The sequence below is a fragment of the Chiloscyllium plagiosum genome, chromosome 10, assembly GCF_004010195.1.
Source record: "Chiloscyllium plagiosum isolate BGI_BamShark_2017 chromosome 10, ASM401019v2, whole genome shotgun sequence".
In the NCBI taxonomy this organism is placed as follows: domain Eukaryota; kingdom Metazoa; phylum Chordata; class Chondrichthyes; order Orectolobiformes; family Hemiscylliidae; genus Chiloscyllium; species Chiloscyllium plagiosum.
In genome coordinates, this window is record NC_057719.1 from 63395212 (window position 1) to 63421115 (window position 25904).

Genomic DNA, 25904 nt, shown 5'->3' on the forward strand with positions numbered 1-25904 from the left:
TCCTTTTTTATTTCTCAGTTCCACTCAAATAACTTCCCTGGATGTATTTCCGGGAATATCCTCCCTCAGCACAGCTGTAATGCTATCCCTTATCAAAAATGCCAACCCCCCCTCCTTTTTTGCCTCCCTTTCTATCCTTCCTTTCGCATTTGTATCCTGGAACATTAAGCTGCCAGTCCTGCCCATCCCTGATCCATGTTCCTGTAATTGCTATGATATCCCAGTTCCATGTCCCTAATCATGCCCTGAGTTCATCTGCCTTCCCTGTTTGGCCCGTTGCATTGAAATAAATGCAGTTTAATTTATTAGTCCTACCTTGTCCCTGCCTGCCCTGACTGTTTGACTCACTTCTGTTCTCAGCTGTACCCGTCTCAGATTGATCTCTTTCCTCACTATCTCCCTTGGTCCCACCGCCGCGCCCCCACACCCCACCTTACTAGTTTAAATCCTCCCGAGCAGCTCTAGCAAATTTCCCTGCCAGTATATTAGTCCCGTTCCAATTTAGTTGCAATCCGTCCATCTTGTACAGGTCACATCTACCCCAAAAGAGATTCCAATGATCCAAAAATGTGAATCCTTCTCCCATACACCAGCTCCTGCTCTATCCTCCTATTCCTGCCCTCACTACCTCGTAGCACCGGGAGTAATCCAGATATTACTACTCTTGAGGAACCTTTTTCAATTTCTGCCAAACTCCCTGTAATCTCCCTTAAGAATCTCAACCTTTTCCCTTCCTATGTCGTTGGTTCCAATGTGGACAATGACCTCTTGCTGGCCCCTCTCCCCCGTGAGAACATTCTGCACCCTCTCTGAGACATCCTTGATCCTGGCACAGGGAAACAACACACCATTCTGATTTTTCGTTGCTGGCCACAGAAACATCTGTCTGTACCTTGGATTAGAGAATCCCCAACACAGTTGATCTCTTGGAACCCAACATACCCCTCGTTGCATTAGAGCCAATCTCAATACCAGAAACTTGGCTGTTGGTGCTACGTTCCCCTGAGAATCCACCCCCTACATTTTCCAAAACAGCATACCTGTTTGAAGTGAGTATATCCACAAAAGACTCCTGCACTATCTGCCTACCTCTCTTACCTTTCCTGGAGTTAACCCATCTATGTGACTGTATCTGAGACTCTTTTCTCCCCCCCCCTTCCTATAACTGCCATCCATCACATACTGTTGCTGTTGCAAATTTCTCATTGCATCCAACTGTCTCTCTAACCGATCCATTCGATCTGATAAGATTCGCAGCCAACAGCATTTATGGCAGATATAATCCGCAGTAACCCTTCAACTCTCTTTAAACTCCCACATCTGACAAGAAGTACATATTACTCTATCAAAGGCCATTTTTGCTCCTTCGCAATCTACAGACCCAGAAATTAACACAATCTTATTCGTCTACAAACACTGCCCCAGGTTAAATTAATAGTTATGGCTTATATTTTAAGTTTAATCAAGAGGCATATTTCCAAAAACATATAATCAGGAAAGAACCCACTCTACTCACTACTGCAGATTCTCACATCAAACAACAATTAACTTATCTGATTCTGTGCTGTGAACTTCACTCAGCAGTTCCTCCAAGATCAGTTGTGAATTTTACTGTTTGTTAATTTTCCCAGATGCACTCCGATGTCCAATGATACATGAATTCAAACAGCAAAGGGCAGTAGCTGTGCAGGTTCTCTCTGTCTCCCCCTCCCCTCCCCCCCCCCCTTCAATGACCTCACCATGTGCTTCGTTTGTCTGTTCTTCCTTTTAAAACTGCTGTTGTTTTGACTGTTTTGGAACTTTGGAAAAAAAAATGCAACAGCATATGAAACAGTAATTTCTGCTCCTGGAATTTGAGGAAATCACCTCCAGCACCTAAAGTACCTCAAAAAAGGAGCAGCTGTTACAGCTTTTTCTCGAATTAGAGTCATAGAGTCCTACAGCACAGAGACAGGTCCTTCAGCTCAAACTAGTCCATGCTAACCAAAACATCCATCCACGCTATCCCCATTTCCCAGAACTTGACACATATCCTTCTAAACTTTTCCTATCCATGCGTTTTTCCAAATGCCTTTTAAATGTCATTAATGTACCCATCTCAACCACTTCTGCTGGCAACTCATTCCATATGTTTGCCACCCTCTGTGTAAAAAAAAAAAAGTTGCCCCTCAGGTTCCTTTTCTTCTTTCCCTTCCAACCTTATGCCCTCTAGTCCTTGGTTCCTCAACCCTGGGAAAAGGACTGAGTGCAATCACCATATCCATGCTTCTACACTTTATAATGTGTCCCCCCCCCCCTCCAAGTCTCCTACACTATCAAGAAAAAAGGCCTAGCTTCTCTAACCTCTCCCTATAAGGAAGACTCATTGGCTGAGTCACATGAGTATCTGCTATATATGTGGTGGGTGGTGTTCACATGTGTGATGGTAATATCCATGTTGATGATCTGGCACATCTTGTAGAGGTTACAGTGGCAGGGTTATGTGGTGTGTAGTAAGAAGTAGATTGAAGAACTTTCAGAGGGCAGGAATGTAATTGCTGAAATATTGGTCATGGCAGACAAATAGAAAAAGCTTAGGCACAAAGAATATCCATTTTGATTTGAATTCCAGATACTGAGGAAACCAAGTAGGATTTTCTTTCTTACAAAAAGGAGTAATAATAACTAGATGTGCTAGTGGAACAGTGAGCATTCAAGTTTTGGTTTGTGATTACTTCAGTGGGGCAAAATTTATTCTGGAATTAAGGATCTTTTAATGATCACACTGCTGATTAATCATGATAATCATGTTCCTTTTCAAATTGCACTTCTATCTACTTGTACGTGAAGAAAAAGATGTACTGCATTGTATCCTATGAGTGAATAACTTTGCTTTGAGGTTGTCAAAACATTCCCTTTAAAATGCTTATTGTAGAGCATTCGATCATGGCAGATATGCTCTTCACCCACATTTTCCTGCCCTCGCTCCATATCTCTTCAATCCTTACCAATTAAAAATCTGTCTACTCTTTCTTAAATTTACTCACTGTCCCAGCATCCACCGCACTTTGGGGTAATGATGAGACTATGGTTGATTGTGGCCTTAACAGTTCTTTTAGCAGGGCTTGACCCCCCTTAACACTTGTTCATCAAAAATCTGTTGAACTTGAATATACATTCAATCACCCAGCCTCCACTACTGTCTGGAAGAGCATTCCAAAAATAATGACCCTTTGGGAGAAGAATCTCATATGACTATTCATACAATTAGGTGCAGAAATCTGAGATTTGGTCTTTCGAACTTGCTCTTCCATTCAGGAAATTCAGGGCTGATCTATTTGCCTTTTGAATTCCAAATTCTAATCTACCTCTGATAATTTCTTTGCTAACCAGAATCAATCTACCTCCAACTCAAAAAAATTCAATGATTCTGCCTTTGCTGCCTTTTAGGCAGTGTGTTTCTCAGAATTCCTGCTTACCCCTATATTATACTGGAGATTCTTTATTTGTGGGTTATGTGCCCGTTAATTCTGGATTCTCCCCCAAGAAGAGTCATTGGTAGTCATAATTTGGAAGTACTGGTGTTGGATTGGGGTGTATGAAATTAAAAATCACACACCAGGTTATAATCCAACAGGTTTATTAGGAAGCACTAGCTTTCAGAGCGCTGAATTATAACCTGGTATTGTGTGATTTTTAACTTCCCACAAGGGGAGACACCTTAGAATCACAGAGGCCCTTCAGCCCATTGAGTCTGCACTTACAAAAACTACTCCAAGTCTATACTAGTCTGACTTCCTAGCACTTGGCCCATAGCTTTAAATGTTGCAACATTGTAAGTGCTATCCAAGTCCTTTTTAAACATTGTGAGGCTTCCTGCCTCAACTACCCTCCCAAGCAGCGAGTTCCAGATTCCCAGCACCCTCTGGTTGAAAAACCTTTTCCTCAAATCCCCTCTACACCTCCTGCCTCTCACCTTAAAATTACATCTCATTGTTATTGACCCTTCAACTAAGGGGAACCGCTACTTTCTATCCACCTTTTCCATGCCTCGCACAATCTTACAATCCTCAATCAAGTCCCGTCTCAGTATCTTGTATGTTCTGATAAGGTTACCTTATTCTGCTGAACAGGGTGTGAGCCCCGTTGGCAGAAGATGTCTCATAAATTCAGTGTTATTGAAGTTTAACTAGTGCATTTGATAAAAATTACTAGTTTATCATTTTAGAGGTCACTCTTGGTTTTTCTTTTGATCAATTTCTTCTGGGCTATGGCATGACTTTCTTCCATCTCTTGATGTATCATAAATCAACATCAGTAAAGTTGCCAAATCCAAGTTTTTCTTCTGTGCTTTTGATAAAATGTGTGATGAAACCTTCAGACAAAATTTGTCGTGCGCTACCCTGAGACATTCCAGAATGTTTGTTGGAGCAGTATTGAATTTGGAATAATGCTTCGTGGCTCTTGTAAGATGTCTGCCTGCAGTCTGTGTCAGGACAGAATCCTGATTAGTTTTGAGGATGTCGGAGTGTCACCATTTTCATTTGCCAGTTTAGTCTGACACATTGACCTTTAGTTTGGAGTAGTAAAATTCGGATGTACGTGTGAATTGTGTGTCTGTTGTATTTATTTGTATGCAGTTCGTGAACATTAATTGGGCATTCACTGTTGCTCCTATCAATAGGAACAGGTATCAGCTATGGCTGATGGCTTAGAAGATGCATGATTTGAATGTATGAATCAGTAAATAAACACTTGTAAATGTATGGAAAGATTTGGCTCCAGTTCCACCCTTCACTATTTGGCTTTTTAGATTATAAGACAGCGCTTTTCATAAAATTTAATTTGGTTTTCACAAGAAAAATGCCTATGACCTCCAGGATACTCAACTGTAGCAGTTTTTCTTATATTCTGCTCCTTGTTGGAAATCCGCCCTGGTAAGATAATGAAAAAGTAATGAGCAAGTAATCCTTCAGATCAGCCAGTGAGCATTAAAATTTGAAGTTGGAAAAGTGACTTAGGATATAGATTTATTAGAATTTTTTTTAATCAGGACCACAAACATGCATAATGTTATGAATTCTAACATTAGATGAATAGTAACTTAATATAATGAAAATTAGGCCAGTTAAGTTTTGTAGTCAAAGGTGCTAAATGTTCTAGATAAACCCCCAACAGACATTTTATCTTTTTGTGTCACATTTACAGTGTGATCTCGCTTATTCTCTCGATTGGAGCAATAGCCAAGATTATGGCAAATAGTCTTTGTACGAATCTATGCTTGTCCTGCTCATTTTTGACATCTTAGCATCATGATCTGCAGACATGGCGTGAGCTTCCACATGTCTGCTGAGAATGTCTGGTTCTAATTCAATCAAACTCTCCCATTATATATTGTCAGCTTGCTTGTCTAGCATCTAACCTTGAGTATTGGACAAGCTGTTTGATAAATAAGAGGCATTATTCACTTCAACGAACAATTGGGGTGAGTGAAGTGATAGGTCTTGACTTCACTGTAGATTACATATTCTAGCTACCTGTTTGTTCTCGTACCTTTGCTATTGACGGAAGCAAAATCAAACTACAGAATTTTGCGATATATTCTGTTGCACACCAAGATGGATCAGGTTCAAAAGGGATTTGCTCAAATGGTTCCAGGAATTGGGGAATTCAGCTGCAGGGTTAAATTGAAGAAGCTGGAGTTGTTCTTGGAGCAGGGACTTTGAAGGAACTTAACTTGCAGGGCATGGGGAGCAGGGTTGCTCCACAGATAATTATTATAGACTCAATTAGTCAATTGCCCTCCTCCTGTGTCATAGTGGCTCTGTGTAATTTGCACTTCCCTGTGTTAATTTGTGATGTTGCTCTTTCTAATTTTTGAATATTTTCCTCATTCCCGATCTTGGAACTATGTTCTCCTTTGACTCTGGCCTTTTATGCATTCCACATACCTCAGATCAAATATTTACCCCACTGGCTACTTGACAAAGGAGCAGTGCTCTGAAAACTTGCACTTTCAAATAAACCTATTGGACTATAACCTGGTGTCATGTGATTTTTAACTTTGACCACCCCAGTCTTAACACTGGCAGCTCCACATCAAATTATTGTCGTCAGGAGCTTCATTTGCCTCTACACTTTTCTGAAATTGCCTGCCTAAGTACTGCAGTTTTGCAACTTTCTTGTGCCCTCCAATCCTTTCTAAAACTGAATACTTCTAAAACGTTTTTATCATCCCTTATCTTCTTAGACAATTAACTTTGAGACAAGCAAAAGAAGTAGAAGGATTATAGAGGAAAAAGAAGAGTGAATTAGTGTCAAATCAAGTAAGAAAAGAAATAGAGAAGAATGAAAGGTAAGATTGAAAGAGAGAAAAACGGAGACAAAGGAAATATATAATGAAGAAAATGAAAATGTTGTATTCAAAAATCTCCTGAAAATAACTTGCTAACTAGAGGAGTAAGACTTTACAGCTTCAGTTGTTTCCTTTCTGAACTGAAGAGGTTATGCAAAATTAGAGAGTTAATATCACAGCTGCAACACTAGAAGAGGCCCTCAGCCCATTGTGACCATGCTGGCACATTGTAAGAGCAGTACACCGAATGTCACTCTTCAGTCAATTCTCTGTAGCCCCTCAGATCTTTCCTTTTCAAATGATGATCCGTCTTCCTTTTGGATATTTTCTAATCAACACATTCAGAGATGTTATTACACACTCCTAGAGCAGCTGGGACTTGAACCCAGGCCTCCTGGCTCTGAAGTAGGGACCCTACCACTCTACCATAAGAAACCTTTTCTGTTGTTCAATACTGACATGTAAAGGCTTTTAAGGAAACTTTTGAATATCACAATTGAACCTGCTTCCACCACACATTCTAGGTATTAATTACACATTATATGATATTCCTCATGTCACTATTGCTGGAATATAAATTTCATTTTTTAAAAATGTATTTTTATTGGAAAAATATATTTTTTAATATTACAACAAGTACAAAACCATATAATTCAAACAGTACAAAAAAACCCCAACCCACCCTCATGTGCAAGTGTAAAAACATATATAGATAAGTATAGAATAAAAAAAATCAAACTGGCTATTGAACTAAATAAATAAATAACCAACAACAAACTCAGCCCAGCCAAACAAAACGCTCATATGTTTACAGTTCCTCCTCCTTGGATATTGAACTCGTAAAACACAATCGTTACGGCTATATAAAAGCCCTTGTTAGTGTGACAGATAAATCTGTGTCAAGGTATTCCAAAAAGGGCTGCCATGTCTTATAAAAATTCTTAGTTTTGTGGTGTACCATATTCGTGAAAAAATCCAAGGGAATATGCTCCATACCAGTCTTCTGCCAACCCGACAGGCCTGGGGGTTTATCGGATATCCAACCTAGCAAGATATTCTTTCTTGCAGAGAACGTGAGAGTATTGAAAAGTTTTTTTTCTTATGCACGTCTGCAGGAAATACATTGGGCAGGCTCAAAAGGAGAGAGATAGGGTCCTTCTCCACCCTTACACCCAAAATCCTCTCCATTGCGCCCGCCGCAGCACTCCAATATGTTTGCAGCCTATTGCAAGACCAGAGACAATGGGTAAGAGTGCCTGTACAGACCTTGCACTTGGGACTTGCTGAAGACATCTCTGGTTTAAATTTTGACAAACGGTCCAGAGCCAAGTGGACCCTGTGGAGAATCTTCAACTGTAAAGCATGGGTCCTATTGCAAGCTGATATCTTCCTTGCATTCTCCCAAATATCCTCCCATGCCTCTGAAGAGACTTCAGCATCCAGCAGAGTCGATCAAACTCCTCTAAGGAGACACCTCCCAATTAATGATATAAGTACTGACAGAAAGTGTACTCTTAGCACGTAGCACCCCCTCCCTCTCTATGTCAGATTTCTAGGGATCAGTCAAACGTGTGGTTTTATTTGAATATAATCCCTAACTTGAAAAAAACCAAAGAGGTCTCTATTAGATAACTCGTAATTCCGTACTAACTGATCAAAGGACATCATAACATCTCCCTCAAATAAATCGCCCATGCAAGATGCACCCCTAGCTGCCCAACATTTAAATCCTGAATCTATCATCCCCGGTTGAAAACCAGACATACCCACTAAAGGTGTAACCAAAGATGTTTTGCCAATATTGCTTTCCCTCTGCCGAATTGCCCTCCATGCTTTAACAGTATTGATAATTATTGGGTTATTGCAATATTCCCTAACTGTCCTCATTTTGTCCAAAAAAAGCAAACTGATAAAGGGGCCTCTTGCCTGGGAGACTTCTATATCTAGCCATATTGAAAGAGGATCTCCACAAACCCAATCTCACACGTAGGACAAAAGCGAGCTTAATTGGTACTTTTTAATGTCGAAAGGTCCACTTCGTCCAGTCTGAGAGGCAGTTGCAGCTTAGCTAATTTAATGAGGGGCTGCTTACGATGCCAAACAAAGGAGCTGAACCAGCAGTTCAGCCTCCTGAGAGTTTGCTTATTGAAAATCAGAGGCAGCATCCGTATAGTGTATAGCAAACGAGAGAGAATATTCATCTTAATAAGCGCTATCCGACCCAACCACGAGACTGGAAGTGCCTCCAATCTTTGAAGATCTTGTTTAATTTTCTTCAAATAATTGGATAAAATTGGCTTTGAACAGCCGAACCAGAACTGGAGTAATGAATATGTCCAAATACACAAACCACTCCCCTTCCGCTCCCCCGCCCCATTACCACCTAAATGGGAATCTATAGTCGCCTCAAGACCTAACTCCTTTGTAAGTCCATCCATAGGCATAGCCTCTGATTTCACAAAATTAATCTTGTACCCTGAAAAAGCGCCAAACGCGCGAATGCATTGTATCAGGCAAGGCACTGAAACTGCTGGATTTGTCAAAGAAATTAGGACATCCTCTGCTACAACGAAATCTTATATAATTTTAACCCCACTTCTGGAGCTGATTTATTGGGATCCCCACGAATGGCCTCCGCCAATGGTTCAATCACCAACATAAAAAACAATAGTGAAAGGGGACGGCCCTGCCGGCTGCCCCTAAAAATATTAAAATTGCTTGATCATACCCAGTTGGTGATGACCGCAGCAAGAGGCCATCATAGAGAATCTTTACCCATCGAATAAAGATTTCGCCCAAACCAAACTGCTCCAGAGTATAGAAAAGGTACAGCTACTCAACTCAGTCAAATGCCTTCTCTGCATCTAGAGAAATCACCAATCCCTGTATTGATTGTTGTTGGCATGCTTGAATTACATTAAGCAGCCTGCTAACATTATTAGAGGATCTGTGGCTCTTTATGAAGCCCATCTGATTCTCTTTCATAATAGAAGGTAACACAGTCTCCAGCCTTAATGCGAGAGTCTTCGAGAGGATTTTAAAGTCCACATTTAAGAGTGAGATGGGCCTGTACGAAGCACAGTCTTCCGGGTCCTTCCCTTTTTTTAAGAATAAGTGAAACATTGGCCTCTCTCAGAGATGGCGGGAGACAACCATGACTGTATAAATCATTAAACATATTGAGCATTGGGTCTGACGGTATACTTATAAATTCCTTACAGAATTCACTGGAAAGTCCATCAGGACCGGGTGCCTTTCTACTCTAAAGCTGCCTCACAGCTTCCTGCACTTCTTGCTCTGATAGTGGGGCTTTGAGAAAGGACTCTTGTTCAGGAGTCACAGCTGGGAGCTTCAGATCCTTAAAAAAAAGATTCCATTTTGGCCTGCCCGTCCTCACAATCTTCGGACTGGTATAACTTAGAGTAAAATCTCTGGAACGCTACATTAATCTTTTTAGAATCACATGTTAGGTTCCCAGACTCTTCCCTAATCGCCGTAATGGTTTGTGGGGCACTCCTTTTTCTGGTGAGATGCGTTAAGTATTTGCCTGGCTTGTCTCCATGCTCATATAACTTTGCTTTGCAAAAGCCAGCTCCTTCTTTGCCATCTGTGTGAGCATGGAATTTAATACAGACCACAGGGCTGTAATCCTCTGTAGTTTGACCAACGAGGGCCTGACAAGTAGGCCTTCTCGGCTGCCTTCAACCGTGCTTCAAGGAGACATTGATGGTCACCCTTCTGCCACTTCCTACTGGAGGAATATGAAATAACTAACCCTTAGCATAGGCTTTGGCAATTTCCCAGAGGACAGATGAGCTACCAACCAAACCTAAGTTGATGTCGAGGAATGCCCGAAGTTCCACAAACTTATTAACCTTAAGGATAAAGGGATCCATTCGCCAGTACCTCGGACCCACTGTAACATCCTTAATCTTAACCGTAAGGTACACTGGAGCATGATCAGAGATGGTAATATTACCAATCGTACAAGATGCCACCAAATCAAGGGTTACCACAGAGGTCAGAAAAAAAACAATCCTAGTGTGACATCTGTGCGGATTGGAGAAAAACATAAATTCCTTACCTGTAGGGTGGAGATGCCTCCAGATGTCCATCAACCCTAACTCCCCACACAGATCCACTAACTGTTTAGTTTGTACAGAGGGTATTGAGGGACCTTTGGGCAACCTGTCTACTGTGGGATCCGTGAGACAGTTAAAATCTCCTCCTATAATGATGTGCCGGGACTCGAGACTTATCAGTTTAGAAAAAGTGTCTACCAAAATTTAAGAGGATGAGCTGGATGTCAATAAACATTTAAAACACCATGTTCTTCCCCATTTATTAAGGCTTTAAGAATTACTACCCTCCTGTGTGTGTCTTTAGCACACTCTAACAACCTTAAAGGGTAGATTCTTCCTAACCAATATATAGCCACGCCCCTACTTCTAGTATTAAATGATGATAAATAAACTTGGTCAAAGTCAAGTTCAGATGTAATTTCAGATGCTCCTTGTCATCTAAGTGTGTCTTCTGTAATAAAGCAACATCCACCTTCTCCTTTCTAAGATTCAAGAGAACCTTCTTCCTTTTAATTGGTGAATGACTACCCTTGATATTCCAGGTACACCATTTAATCAAGTCATTAGCCGTAACATTCTGCAACGAACCACAACCTGCTGAGCCTTAGTGTCACATGACCAACCAAATATAAAAACTACGTAAACTAAAACCACTACATTTAACAAACATACAAAATTATTAAAAATAAAAAACAACACAAACCAGAAAACAAACCAACATCTAAAGTGCCAATAGCGCTGAGTAGGGGAACTCACCCCCTGCCTGGAGGGGGCAACTACCCGTCCCGAACTGCCCATAAATAGGCATCTAACCATCTCAACCACCTTCACTTCTCCCAGCGAGAGCCGCATCACAAACACAAGCAGAAAAGAGTAAACACCCCATAGAATACCAATATGAATAACATTTTTATTTTAAGAAGGGGTAATAAATATGCCACCCATTCTTTGGTATATTCAATTAGAAATTGAAAATGTACATCTCAACTGCTGCCAAACATAGTTTAAACCCAATTATTATCAATAGAGGGACAAAAAGAAAAATAAAGCTCCAGCCGGACTTCCTTCGTTTCTTTTACAAAACAAAAAAGACACACCCAAACAACACTATTTATACATACTAAAATTGTTTAAATTAGGTTAATTTGTCCACAAAGTCTCTTGTCTTCTCCGACGTGTCAAAGAGATGTATGGAACTATCTAAGGTGACCTGAAGCACCACCGGATACCTCAGGGAGTACTGAATCCCAAGCTCCCTCAGTCTACTCTTGACACCGTCATAAGATTTTTGTTTCTGAATCACCGCCGCTGAGAAGTCCTGAAAGAACATGATCTTAGAGCCCTCATAAATTAGGACCTTTGGATCCTTCCCCTGGACTTTGGAAGCCTCCATGACTCTCTTCCTATCCTGGTAATGATGGAACCGCACCAGGAGAGGATGAGGACGTTGACCCAGACCCGATCTCCACACTGCGACCCGGTGAGCCCTCTCTGTCTTCAATCCTCTCATGCCAGCCTCCAAATCAAGGTATTTAGGCAGCCAATCCTAAACAAATTCTGCAGGCTGCTCACCTTCCTTACCCTCAGGCAGACCAATGATCCAAATGTTTTTTTTACCTGTCCCTGTTCTCAACTTGGTCCACTTGGTCGCGCAAATCATGGACCTGTGTCTCCAAGGTTTGGATCCTGTCCTTGGATGGGACTGGCATCAACTTCCATCACTGTGACCCTGTGCTCCACCTCATCCGTTCTTCTCTCCAGGTCTCCCAGCTGCTGCTCATGCTTCTGCAGCATGAGAGAGATTAGAGCCAGCTTCTCTTCAATCAGTTTCCCCAGCATCTCGCGAGATTTCGCAAGCTCGTTCACCAGGGCCTGGAAAGCAATCGACTCCGAGGATCCTGCAGGCTGAGCTGCAGACCCAGCCTCCGATACTCTTCCTCCCTTTCTCGGCATCTTTGGATGGCTAGAAACGCAGGTGAGTTAATTTTTAGAAGTTTCTTGGGACTCCACAATCTTTCTAGAGTCAGCATTACTTGATGCTGATGATGCACAGGCAGTCAGAAAATGCTTAAAACTATTTATGAAATTATTTCCCATTTGTTGTGGAATTTATTAGTCACTGTTAATAGAATGAGGTGAAAAAGAATCAAGCTGTCATTCCTTAGCTTGGGTTTAATCTAATTTTGTTGTGTGAATTTCACACAAAATGCTCTCAACATGTTGTGTGGAACATGCTGATTCTAAAAATGTACAGAGCTTGGAGGTAACATGCAAGAGAAAGCAATTGGTTAGGCACGCTTTAAATAAAACTGGATAAACATTATTATGTTTTAGATTTATTTACCTTTTTAGATAGGACAAAACTTTGCCAGTCCCCTCTCGAGGAAGAGAACCTGGTTGTATGTAGAGCCATTAATGTTCTTGTACTGCATATAAATGGTAATTGTGAACTGAATAATTGGAAAACTGTATTTTACTTTAGCCATTTAGTGTCATTGTTGCTTGAATGCAGCAGAGTCTCTCAGGACTCCCAAAACAATTGAATCCTATGGGGAGTGTTTTCAAAGTGGAGATTATTTTCCTGAAAGGTCATTACATGACTTCTCTATTAATTAAGTCATAAAGGAGCAGACTTCAAATCTGAAATCAGGACATCGTAGGCTGCATATACTTGCTGCTGCAATTTAAGGCGCAAAACGTTGCACTCTTTTTGAACAACAAGGGAATCAGTCTCCACCAAGTTTGAGTCTTATATTTCAAAAGTTTATGGATTAAACAAGAATGTCATGTAATCTAAACATGAAACCTATGTGTGCTTTCCAATTTAATAAATGATTATTTTATATCATGTGATGGAATTATAGGAAGAGTAGGATATTTAGCCCCTCATACCTGTTCCACCACCCTGTTATATCATGATTTTAACTCTGCTTTAACAACCTACCTAGAGCGGCACAGGTGCCTCACAGCATCAGGGACCTGAATTCAATTCCACAGATGGCCTCACAAAAGGCACCTCACCTTCAATGCATTATCTGAGCTGGCATGACACCTATTGTTAAAGTTCACTTGAGAACCTAACTTCTAAAATTGAATTGAATTGAATTTATTGTCAGGTGTACAGAGGCACAGTGAAAAGGTATGTCTTGAGAGCAATACAAGCAAATCACAGAGTTAAGTAGCATAGCTAAGTAAATAATAGGTAAATAGCGGCAAAAACAAAAACACAGGTACAGAAGAATGTTAAGAGTTTGAGAGTCCATTTAGTTTGTAACAACAGTAGAGTAGAAACTGTTTTGAAACTGGCTGGTGCATGTGTTCAGGCTTCTACCTTCTACCCAATGGTAGAGATTGTAGAAAAGCATTGCCAGGGTGGGATAGATCTTTGAGAATGCTGGCTGCCTTTCCTTGACAGCGGACCTAGTGGATGGATTCTATAGATGAGAAGTTGGCCTTTGTGATTGTCTGGGCCGAGTTCACCACTCTCTGTAACTGTCTCCAATCTTGAATGGTACAGTTGCCAACCAGGTAGTGAGTGTTCTCGATGGTGCACCTATAAAAGTTAGCAAGGGTATTCGCCATCATGCCAAACTTCCTCAGCTGCCTGAGAAAGAAGAGATGTTGTTGGGCCTTTGTAACCAGTGTGTCCACATAAAGAGTCCAAGAAAGCTTGTTGTGGATGACCACTCCCAGGAACTTGACAGTCTCCATTCATTCCACCTCTGTGCTGTTGATATGTAGGGGGCATGAGTAACATCCCGCTGAAAGTCAATAATGAGTTCGATGGTTGCCAGCATTGAGAGCTAGGTTGTTCTCAGTGCACCATTTTCTAGGTCTTCCACCTCCCGTCTGTAGTCTGTTTCATCGCCATCTGATATTCGACCGGCTATGGTGGTGTCAGCGAATTTGTAAGTGACATTAGTCTGGTATTTGGCGACACAGTCATAGGTATACAGTGTGTACAGTAGGGGATTGCGTATGCACCCCTGGGGGGCTCCAGTGTTGAGTGTTAGTGAGGTTGAAATATTGTCCCCAATCTTCACTGATTGTGGCCTGTGGGTCAGGAAACGGAGGATCCAGTTGCAGAGAGTGGGGCTTCGTCCAAGACCACTAAGTTTGGTAATCAGTCTTGAGGGGATAATCGTGTTGAAGGCTGAACTGTAGTCAATGAGTAGGATTCTTATGTAGCTGTTCTTGGTGTCAAGATGTTCTTGGGAGGAGTGAAAGTCATATCACCTGCCATCTGACGTGGATCTGTTGGTCCGATAGGCAATTTGGAGTGGGTCAAGAGTAATAGGGAAGCTGGAGTTGGTTAATGCCATGATCAGCCTTTCAAAGCACTTCATGACCACCGAAATTAGGGCCACTGGGCAGTAGTCATTGAGACATGCGGCATGAGCCTTCTTACGCACAAGGATGAGGTTGGTCCCCTTGAAACCGGCAGGGACAGTGGCCTGCTGCAGGGAGAGGTTGAAGATGTCTGAGAAGATCTCTGCCATGTTCTGGGATTTACATATGAAAGAACTGAAACCAACATGGTCATTCTAAAAGATGAGAGTATAAACAAACAATGCAGGTCTTTTTCAATATTTAATTTCAGTTGCATCACATTGTAAACTTTAGCTATCAATTCTGTATCTTATGATTTTATACTCCACAACCACCTAATGAAGGAGCAGCGCTTTGAAAACTAGTGCTTCCAAATAAACCTGTTGGACTATAACCTGGTGTTGTGATTTTTAACTTTGTATACCCCAGTCCAACACCTTGATGTATGACCCTCATGGTTTTGCACACCACCACCTTTGCACCACTGAATCTTTTTTGAGACCTTCTTTGCAAAGGCCCATTTGGAAGGAGATGGCTGACGGATGCTTGATCATTGCAGCCAAATGTCATGTCTTTACATGCTTTCATTGTAAACTGATTTAGAGTCATAGAGATGTACAGCATGGAAACAGACCCTTCAGTCCAACCCGTACATGCCGACCAGATATCCCAACCCAATCTAGTCCCACCTGCCAGCATCCGGCCCGTATCCCTCCAAACCCTTCCTATTCATATACCCATCCATGCAAATGCCTCTTAAATGTTGCAATTGTACCAGCCTCCACCTCATCCTCTGACAGCTCATTCCATACACGTGAAAAAGTTGCCCCTTAGGTCTCTTTTATATCTTTCCCCTCTCACCACTCCAAGGTCTCTTTGTTCAGCAACACTCCCTAGGACCTTACCATTAAGTGTATAAGTCCTGCTGAGATTTGCTTTCCCAAAATGCAGCACCCCGCATTTATCTGAAATAAACTCCATGATTTAGAGATCCTTTGTTCTCCTCTTCATCTGATCCACCTCAAACTTAGTATTTCTTGCAGTCAATTCACAATCAACTCAAAACAATGAAGGGCTTTTGCCCGAAACGTCGATTTTGCTGAAGCTGCTCGGATGCTGCCTGAACTGCTGTGCTTTCCCAAAATGCAGCACCCCGCATTTATCTGAAAAACTCCATGATTTAGAGATCCTTTGTTCTCCTCTTCGTCTGATCCACCTCAAACTTAGTATTTCTTGTAGTCAATTCACAATCAACTCAAAACAATGAAGGGCTTTTGCCCGAAACGTCGATTTTGCTGAAGCTGCTCGGATGCTGCCTGAACTGCTGTGCTCTTCCAGCACCATTGATCCAGAATCTGGTTTCCAGCATCTGCAGTCATTGTTTTTACCTCAAAACAATACCAGTCAGGCTTGTTGACTATTTCTAGAACTTTAATTTTATTTCAGTATTCCAATATCTGCGATAATTTGTATTATTTACATTATTGTTCCTTGTTATTGACCTGTTTAATGATCTTGTTTCCTTTCTAATGCCACATTCTTGTTGCTATACTTGTACGTTATGCACATAAAGAAATACATTTTAACTTTGGAATGGGAGGTGGAGAAGTGCAGGTAAATTATGAGGGCATGTTATGTGGATTTTTTTTATGTGGATGGTTGATCTAAACAAGTCACTTAAAGTGATAAAGGAGTTTAATATGTTACATTCAGAAAAGTTACTTCCACAGGTGCGGCTAAGGGGTTGTAATCCTAGAGTTGGAGCTAGCTAGCTTAGTACTGAAATCAGGAGACATTGTTTTTCTACTCAAAGGATTGTGGAATCAAGAAGACACCAAACTCCAAAGAATGTAGATGCTGACATTTATGAGACTCAAATTGTGGAAGAATTTTGTTGAGTAAGGAATATGGACAAATAATGGTTGAATGGAGTTAAGATTACAGATTAACAGGGGCTGGATGACCCGAGTCATGTTCCTATGTGCCAAGGAACTTGTCAAGTCTGCTTGAGTATTCCTTTTACAAATGCACAGAAATAGTGGGAAATGTGAATACTAATTAAATGCATTTTTTGAACCAAAATAAGGTGCTTCAGCAATCCAAGCTTTTGATCTCATAACCCAAAAGTGGTGGCTTGTATGAAATAGCCAGTTGATAATTGATTTGGAGATTGGTAGGGAGAGCTGAGGCTTAAAAACAAGCATATCTCTGCAAAAGAGAGATGATGGGAGCGTGGTCACTGATCAGTACAGTGCCTACTATTTGGGAAAGCCACAAAGGTTTCTTCAAAAACATCTTCAATAAGATGGTACAACTTGCAAAAATTATTGGCTCTTTCTTTTCCCAAAATTTGCATTTTCTTTAAATGCAACAGACAGTTTCTTCAAACTGTTTTCATAAGTCAGTGTACTTTAGGCTGCTCAGAATTTTTGAATAAAACCTAAAGGTTCAAGGTGGAGTTTAAGGAGTTTTAAAAACTAATCCCAAATGTTTGTGATAACTAATGACAAACCATCCTGTTATTGTCAATGCCATCATAAGATGATGTAATTAAAAGACAGAGGCTTTTAAGTTGGGTCACATAACCCTGACATGCAGATGAAACATTGCCTCTTGAATTCCTAATTTGGTGTGTAAGAAGTGTCTGCACGTCATTTCTGGTAACACCAGGTGTCTGTTAACTTTTGATGCAAATACATCTGCTTCAAGACTGATTTGGCCTGAGGGACCCAGCACCATCACTGACTGCACTCATGAACAACCCTACAGAAAGTGTTTAATGTCAAGTAAGTGCTGCCCCTTATTGCATATTAAACCATCCTCCTGATTGTTGTTCATAATGAGCCCTGGAGATTCCTGATCTCCAGTGACCCCTGCTCCATAGCCCAATCTGTCTTCTCAGCCTCAATACCCAATCTCACTTCCCTCTTCAATTACTGAGGACTCTGAACCCTCTGGGCTCTCTGACCTAGAGATCTCAGGCTCCAAACCCCCAGGGTTCTATGGCTTTAAATCTATGGCTTTAAACCCATAGCCTCCTAGAATGGGGTGAATCTGAGTCACAATCATTCCAAAATTAACAAATGGGCCTCCTTAAAGATGTATGAGGATAAATGTACTTAGATATATGCTTGGCGTCTTGTAAAATAATTTATCCTCAAAACAACCTGATTTTCATAACCAGCACACATCCTAGTCTGTTCTCAATCCTAATATGATGAGGTGTTTCAATTGTGAAGATTGTTGTGGGCGTTTTCACGCCACATTTATTTGCGCCTCTTTATTGGAGTCTTTGGTCACAATTTTCCCATAGAATACAAGATAATCAGAGGGTTAGATAAGGTGGACAGGGAGAGCCTTTTTCCAAGTATGGGGACGGCAAGCATGAGGGGACACAACTTTAAAGTGAGGGGAGATAGGTACAAGATAGATATCAGAGGTAGTTTCTTTACTCAGAGAGTAGTAAGGGTAGGGAATGCTTTGTCTGCATCGGTAGTAGATTCGCCAAGTTTAAGTGCATTTAAGTTGTCATTGGACAGGCAAATGGACGTACATTGAATAGTGTAGGTGGGATAGGCTTCAGATTAGTATGACAGGGCGGCGCAACATCGAGAGCCGAAGGGCCTGTACTGCGCTGTAATGTTCTATATTCTATATCTGTAATGGCATGATTCACTTCAATGACAGTAGGTAGCTGTATATGTGTGTATAAACATGGATGAAAACATTCACTTGAATAATACTCTGCTGAACTATAGTTCCCCACATAACCACTACAAAGCATACATGATTGATCAAAACAGTCAACAAAAAAAAGGCTATCTAGAATTTTGTTGCATTTACTGCAGTAAAGGAAAGAATGATAAATTGCTTAATAGTCAGAGAAAATTCTCAGTAGTAAAATGTGAGTAATGTGTTGCAGACCAGTTCAGCTGTTTCTTCCATTGGCTGTTTGGGAAGCACTTCAATGTGTGCTTTCCTGCTGTTTTCCTTAATTGTTGTAGCTGAGCGTTAGGGAGCCTTTTCTTGGCATTACAACCACCCAAGCTTCTTTCATTACTTTTCAGCAAAGGGTGCATTTCTCAACACTAGCGGCTTCAGAAAAATCTATTTCAAAGTCTGACTCAGGGAAGCCTCTCGAGTCAGATGTGTGCAGCACATTTTAAAATTTGTCATGAATTATTAATATTCAAAAAATTAAAAATTCATACTTTTAATTAAGATTGCAGCAAGGCAGCGCAATGCTCTAGTTGATTTGAAATCTATAAACATTGTATTCTATCAAACATTCAAAATGTAATATTTCATTGTTATTTTCTAAATATACTTACAAGTCTGCATTTAACATTCAAAATTGCTAAATGTAATTAACATTTTTAAAAAGAGTTTTACTTGGGACTATATTTACAGCAGGAAATGCTACAAAAGCTGTTCTAAATTATGTTTTCTGTAAAATAGGTGATGTTAGTCCTGAGAAATAGATTTTTTTTCTGGGAACCTAGTACAAGCATGAAGCGTTCAGTCACTTAGATGTAGACTTGTTGGGCCGAAGGGCCTGTTTCCACACTGTAAGTAATCTAATCTAATCTAAATGCTACAAAAGCTGTTCTAAATTATGTTTTCTGTGATGTCAGTCCTGAGAAATAGATTTTTTTTCTGGGAACCTAGTACAAGCATGAAGCGTTCAGTCACTTAGATGTAGAGTTAAGCACTCTCTCTATTCTGTCCCAACAACTCAACTTAGTCCCAGAACAAAAGTTATTCCCACTGTATTAGGGCGACTTCTCCCATTTCTAACGACAGTCATCCTGCGACATGCCCATTATGGAATGAAAGGCAGCCTTTAAAATTATTGGATTACTTGTGGAGTAAATGTTTTTTTTCACCACATTCATATCAGCCTTACTCTCTCTCTCTTATATACATGTGCGCGCACACATACTGGAGTTAAACATAATCCCTTAAATGCCAAAGATCCACTGCTTTACGAATTGTTCTTTGTAAATAGGCAGATATTTCCTGGTATTTTGAAGGAATGTTGTGCATTTTATTTGCTAAATTTAGTCTTGCAGTTGATCAAGGGGTTATTGTTTGAAAAATAACATGCAAAAGTTGTTAGACATTTTATGAGGGTGATGCGCAACTCCCTCTGATATTATTTTCGTTACTTTTATGTGTGTTCATGCATCTTAAAAGGGGCAGCAGGTCAGGCAGCATCCAAGGAACAGGAGAATCGACGTTTCGGGCCAAGCCCTTCTTCAGGAATTACACATTTTCAACTCTGACCTGCTGCGCTTTTCCAGCAACACATTTTCAGCTCGGATCTCCAGAATCTGCAGTCCTCACATACTCCATCTTAAAAGGGGCACCGTGTGTGTCATCTGGGCTATGAGACCACAAAGCTTAAAAGGAACTTTGGCACTGGAGGAATTATCAGCAGACAGGGCTTTACAAGGACATCAGAATAAAATAAAGTCTGATACTGGTAATTGGCCCCATCAATAGGAACTTAATTGCTAGTTATTATCCCTTCTGTTTCTCATCTAAATGATGCTACTCAGCTACAGTTAGTTTTCCTATTTACATTGATGACTCTCCACTCTACGCACCAATATGTCTCTTGGCTCCTTCTGTTAAGTTTAGATTAGATTAGATTACTTACAGTGTGGAAACACGTCCTTTGGCCCAACAAGTCCACACCGACTCTCCGAAGAGCAACTCACCCAGACCCATTCTCCTACATTTACCCCTTCAGCTAACACTACGGACAATTTAGCCTGGCCAATTCACCTAACCAGCACATTTTTGGACTGTGGGAGGAAACCGGAGCACTCAGAGGAAACCCACGCAGACAGTTGCCTGAGGCGGGAATTGAACCCGGGTCTCTGGCGCTGAGAGGCAGCAGTGCTAGCCACGTACCGCCCACCTATTAGGCTGCTTTTCGACATGAGCTGAAATTTATTCCATTCAAATATTGGAAAGAATGAGGAAGTTGTTTCCAAACTGGCTAAACTCTTTTCCTTTGTCGCTAACTCCGTGTCTCCTCGTTGCAGTTGTGTGAGGCTGAACCACACTGTTCACAACCTTCAGCAGCAGTAAGACTGCTTAATCCAACCTTTGTAACATCATCCATTCTACTGTTTCGACTTTTCTGCTGCTCACCTTTGCCCTTGTTGTTTCTAGGCTTGACTGTTGCAACACACTCTTGCCTGTTGCTCTCTCCTTAAGCTTGAGGTTATTCAAAATTCTGCTGCCTGCGTCCTTACTTGCTCAGATCACTCCGTTCCCGCTGAAAGATATTGGCTCCTAGTCAAGTAATATCTCAGATTTTTAAAATTCCTGTTTTTTTTCAAGTCCATCATGGCTGTGCTCTTCATAATCTGTGTCATCGCCAGTCCCACAAACCTCCAAGATATCTGCACTCATTTAATTCTAGTGTCTTGAACATTACTGATTTTAATTGCTCCATCAATATTTGCCTTTGCCTTCAGTTGCTGAGACTCTAAGCTCTGGAAATCTCTCTCTAAATCCCTGTGCCATTCTACCTGTCTTTGTTCCTCCAAGATGGTCCAAGCCTGTGGCCATTTGCCCTAATGTCACCTTACCTACCTCACTGCCCAATTTTACTTTGTAGCACTCCTTTGATATGTCTTGAGATCAATGTTTGCTTTAACCTGTAATCATTGTTTGCAACTTGTCTTCTTTTCAATGCATAGCCACACAATTTTTTTTTTGGGTAACGAGGTCTACGTGATATCTTTCCAGCTGCATAATGACCACACACTTGTATAGCTTAGCAGGGACGTTACTCTGGATGTTTTCTAATTTATTAGATACCATATAAATTCATGATCTTTGGTATGGTTTTGCCTTTCCAACACACTAGGGACAAAAGGTGGCACTGGAAAATCACTAATCATTGCATTTTGTAGCTAATTATAATTTTCCTGAAACTGTTTCATTGCCTTAGAGAATGGAAAGGGAGGGTTTTTTTCCCTGAAATATGCATTGGTGGAGCTGGAATGTACGATTGGGATTAAATTTCAAGTGGTGCCTGGGTAAATCCAATAGTGTACTTGAAAATCAGTTTAGGATCACTTCTCACTGCCTCACTTCCTATTTTCATAGCATGCGAGTTAGTGCCTATAATTTCTCACCATGAGAGTTTCTGCTCTATGCTTCAATATTTTGAAGAGACATGGTGCATTCCTATATGATGACTTGAAGGATACAGTCTCAAAATAAGTGGCAGGCCATTTTGGACTAAGGTGAGGAGGAATTATTCACTCAGAACGTATGAAATTTTCTGCTCCAGAGGACTGAGAGTTCTCAGTCAACACTAGAAATGGTATTGAGGTAGATGTTCAATAGTAATTTAATCAAATTGTAGAACCGGCTCGAGGGACTGAGATACCCATTTCTGTGTGTCTTTCCTATGTTCCCAAGTTGCTCTTATTAGTTGGCACCTTTTTTTCTATTTTTTTTAAAGGAATATTTGATAATGGACTGAATTTGAGAGGGCATAGAAAATTATTTTAGAAGCAACTAATTAGCACAAGGTTGCTAATTGATTGCTTTCCTCTGTTTAAAAGATATCAATTTATGATTTTCCTGAAACTAATTGTCAGCCCTGCAACTGTACTTCTCAAAACATCAGAATTAATCCTCAAATTCCCTGGCCCTATTGCTTTTATTATAAGTCAAATTGTACATCATAAAAATGAGGATGAATTCTTAGATTGGGATGAAATGAAACAAAAAGTGCTTTGCACTCAGTCACCTTAAATCTGTGACCCTTTTCACATCTAATTCTTGTTTTCACTGTTCTTAATTTAAATACAATTAGATTAGATTACATTACAGTGTGGAAACAGGCCCTTCGGCCCAACAAGTCCACACTGACCCGCCGAAGCACAACCCACCCATACCCCTACATTTACCCCTTACCTAATACTACGGGCAATTTAGCATGGCCAATTCACCTGACCTGCACATCTTTGGACTGTGGGAGGAAACCGGAGCACCCGGAGGAAACCCACGCAGACACGGGGAGAATGCGCAAACTCCACACAGTCAGATCCTGAGTCGAGAATTGAACCCGGGTTTCTGGCGCTGTGAGGCAGCAGTGCTAACCACTGTGCCACCGTGCTGCCCACATTGGTATCTGAAATCATCAGCTGTTCAATAGAAATTCACCTTGACTGGATGAACGCGATAGTAATTGCTTTTGCTTCCTATGAAGCTCATTTCATTAACTGTTAAAATTTTCTGTAAATGCCACTACTTTAACTTGTAAATTCCACTGTTGTGTTGATGCTATACAACATGTTGAAAATAAATATTGTGCCTTTCCTGAATTCCTGCATTCATTTTAACAAACAATAATTAGGTACAAAACTATAACTATTAGTGCCTGTAGTTAACATATCCTGGAATTGTTTACAAGCATATCTTGTCGAAATTTACATTAATTGACTAAATAAAACATGTACATTTCACCCACTACAACAGGGAACAATAAAATTTCCTAGTGACCTGGGACATGTCTATATCGTGAACTAACTAAATGCAATTAAAAAAGGCCTATATCATCTCTCAGGATAAAAGACTTAACAAGCTTTAGGTTTGGTTTTAGCAATCCCTTTCACATTAATAACCATATTTGTATATTAATGATGATTAGATTAGATTCCCTACAGTATGAAAACAGGCCCTTCGGCCCAACAAGTCCACACCGACCCTCCGCAGAGTAATCCACCCAGACCCATTTCCATACATTTACCCCTGACTGATGCACAACTTGGCATGGCCAATTCACATAACCTGCACATCTTTGGATTGTGGGAGGAAACCCACGCAAACATGGAGAATGTATGAACTCCACACAGTCGCCCGAGGCAGGAATTGAACCCGGATCCCTGGTGCTGTGAGACAGCAGTGCTAACCACTGAGCCACCGTGCCGCCTCTCCCCTAGTTACTATCTTGTGAAGCAAGGGAGAAGATTAACATTTTTGACTTCTGTCTATTAAGTCTCAAATTTAATGATTTAATATGAAAACAAAGAAACTTGTATTCTTTTTCACATAGAACATAGAGGAACATAGAACATGTGATCTTTCTAATGTTGATCTTGCCAGTGCATGCCCTGGGCGACATAACCTGTATGCCTCTATCCAAGGTTTTTTTTTCCCTATGATCTGTACATCCTTGCTTACTATGATCTGCCTGTATTGCTCGCAAACAAAGCTTTTCGCTGTGTTTAAGTACATGTGATAATAAATAAATCAAATCAAATGTGTGTTTAGAATAGCATCCTGAAATGCAAAATGTATAGACGTTGGTTTAAGTGTATTCCTGAGGAGAAGGACATAGTCACCCTCCAGAAAAGCAATCAATAACCTGATGATGGGAAGCAACTGTATTTAAAAAATAATTTACATTTATACCATGTATTTGAGGACCTCAGGACAACCCTAAACAGGTCATAGTCATTGAGGTATTTTTGAAATGCAGTCACTGTAATAGTTTAAAGAATTATAAGTACTTAATTTGAACACAGTAAGTGTCCTTCCTGATAAAGGACTTATTCTCCTGCTCCTCAGATGTTGCCTGACCTGCTGTGCTTTTCCAGCACCACACTCTTGACACAGTAAGAGTCCTCAAACAGCCCTGAAATAATAACCAGCAAAGGACAGTCCACTTTCTTGCAGCAGCTAATTGTATTTGCGATATATACAAGTTAAAAGAAAAGATCAGCAGGGAATGTTTCCATCAGATCTAAATTCTATTCTAGAAAGTATTCTGGCATGGTTTTAAAAAAAAGTGTAGTATTAGTTTGCATATTTGAAAAAGAATGATCAAATTGACAGTGGTTAGTATTGACCAAGTTATAGCAAGGGGAATAACAATCTTTATTTGTTAGTTGAAACCCCCCACCCAAAAAAAGTTGAGGTTTTAATATGTTCTGGCTTTTATATCAAAGATTTTCATACATTTTGTTTTCTCTCTGACCAAGAGTTGTACAATTGACCTCTTGTCCCAAGAGCTCTGTCCTGATAGAATTCACAAAGTCTATTTGGACAAATGGGCTGGAAAGGTGGTTCTGGGGAAGTAAGTGGTCTAAACTGTCCTGAGATCTAGGTTGAACATGAAGCTTGGAATGTTTGCTGAGATTTACAGAAGGAGTGAGAATAGGCACTACTAATTATTCAAATTCCATTGGTAGAACATAGCTATTATTGATTTTTGATAGGGTGGATGCTAAGAGAGTTCTTTCTGCTATCTGGAGAAACTAAAACTCAGGGACATAGTTCAGGATGAGGCCTAGATCATTTAGGACTGTGATGAAGAGAAATGACTTCTCTTAAAGGAAAATGAACCTTTGGAATTTGCTTCTAATATAGATGCTCCATCACTGACTATATTTAAGATAGGATAATTAAATCTTTGGAAGGAGTAAGCAGAAGAGGCAGGAAAGTAGAGTTTAAGACAGGAGGAAAGATCAGCCATGTATTGAACGACAGGAAAAGCATGACAGGGCATATTGTTATGGACTAGGTCAGACCACTCAAAACATTCTTAAGCAGGCAACCCTGACCATAACTTTGCAATTTGTTTCAGTAAGTGTACAGTGAAAATTACCCAGATTAAGTTAGTGAGGTTGACTACCAGGTTTAAAACAGATAAAACAAAAATGTATTCACAAAATTACACAATGAAACATGAAGAACAGAATAAAGAACCCCTACAAAACTCTATCCAAACTAGACTTAAGTATACTGTTCTGAATATACACAACAGTCCCAATAAGCAAACCCCCTTTAAAACACCGTACAATAAAGAGTCAGATGCTTAGAGGTTGACGTTAGAAGGGCAGAAGAGAGAGTTTCCACACAGCTCACTGTTGAACTACAAATCAATTCTGGAGTAAACTAAATTGCTCAGCTCACTTAGAGAGCTGACCACTCCTCTTTCATTATACAGGAGAAAGTGAGGTCTGCAGATGCTGGAGATCAGAGATGGAAATGTGTTGCTGGAAAAGCGCAGCAGGTCAGGCAGCATCTAGGGAACAGGAGAATCAACGTTTCGGGCATTAGCCCTTCTTCAGGAATGAGGAAAGTTGGTCCAGCAGGCTAAGATAAAAGATGGGGAAGAGGGA

At 40.5% G+C, this 25904-nt stretch overlaps 1 protein-coding gene across 8 annotated transcripts in view; it reads left to right on the forward strand.

Annotated features, from left to right (window-relative positions):
• Nucleotides 1-25904, forward strand: part of LOC122553706 (gephyrin) — a 537285-nt gene that overhangs the window by 33509 nt on the left and 477872 nt on the right. The window contains exon 1 of one of the 8 annotated variants that reach the window (XM_043697924.1): nt 12305-12391. The exons of the other annotated variants lie outside the window; for them this stretch is intronic. Coding sequence (XP_043553859.1) covers nt 12376-12391 — 16 coding nt within the window. The 5' untranslated portion in view covers nt 12305-12375. Of the gene's footprint in view, nt 1-12304; nt 12392-25904 lie in introns of those variants that run through there. 8 annotated transcript variants of the gene reach the window in all.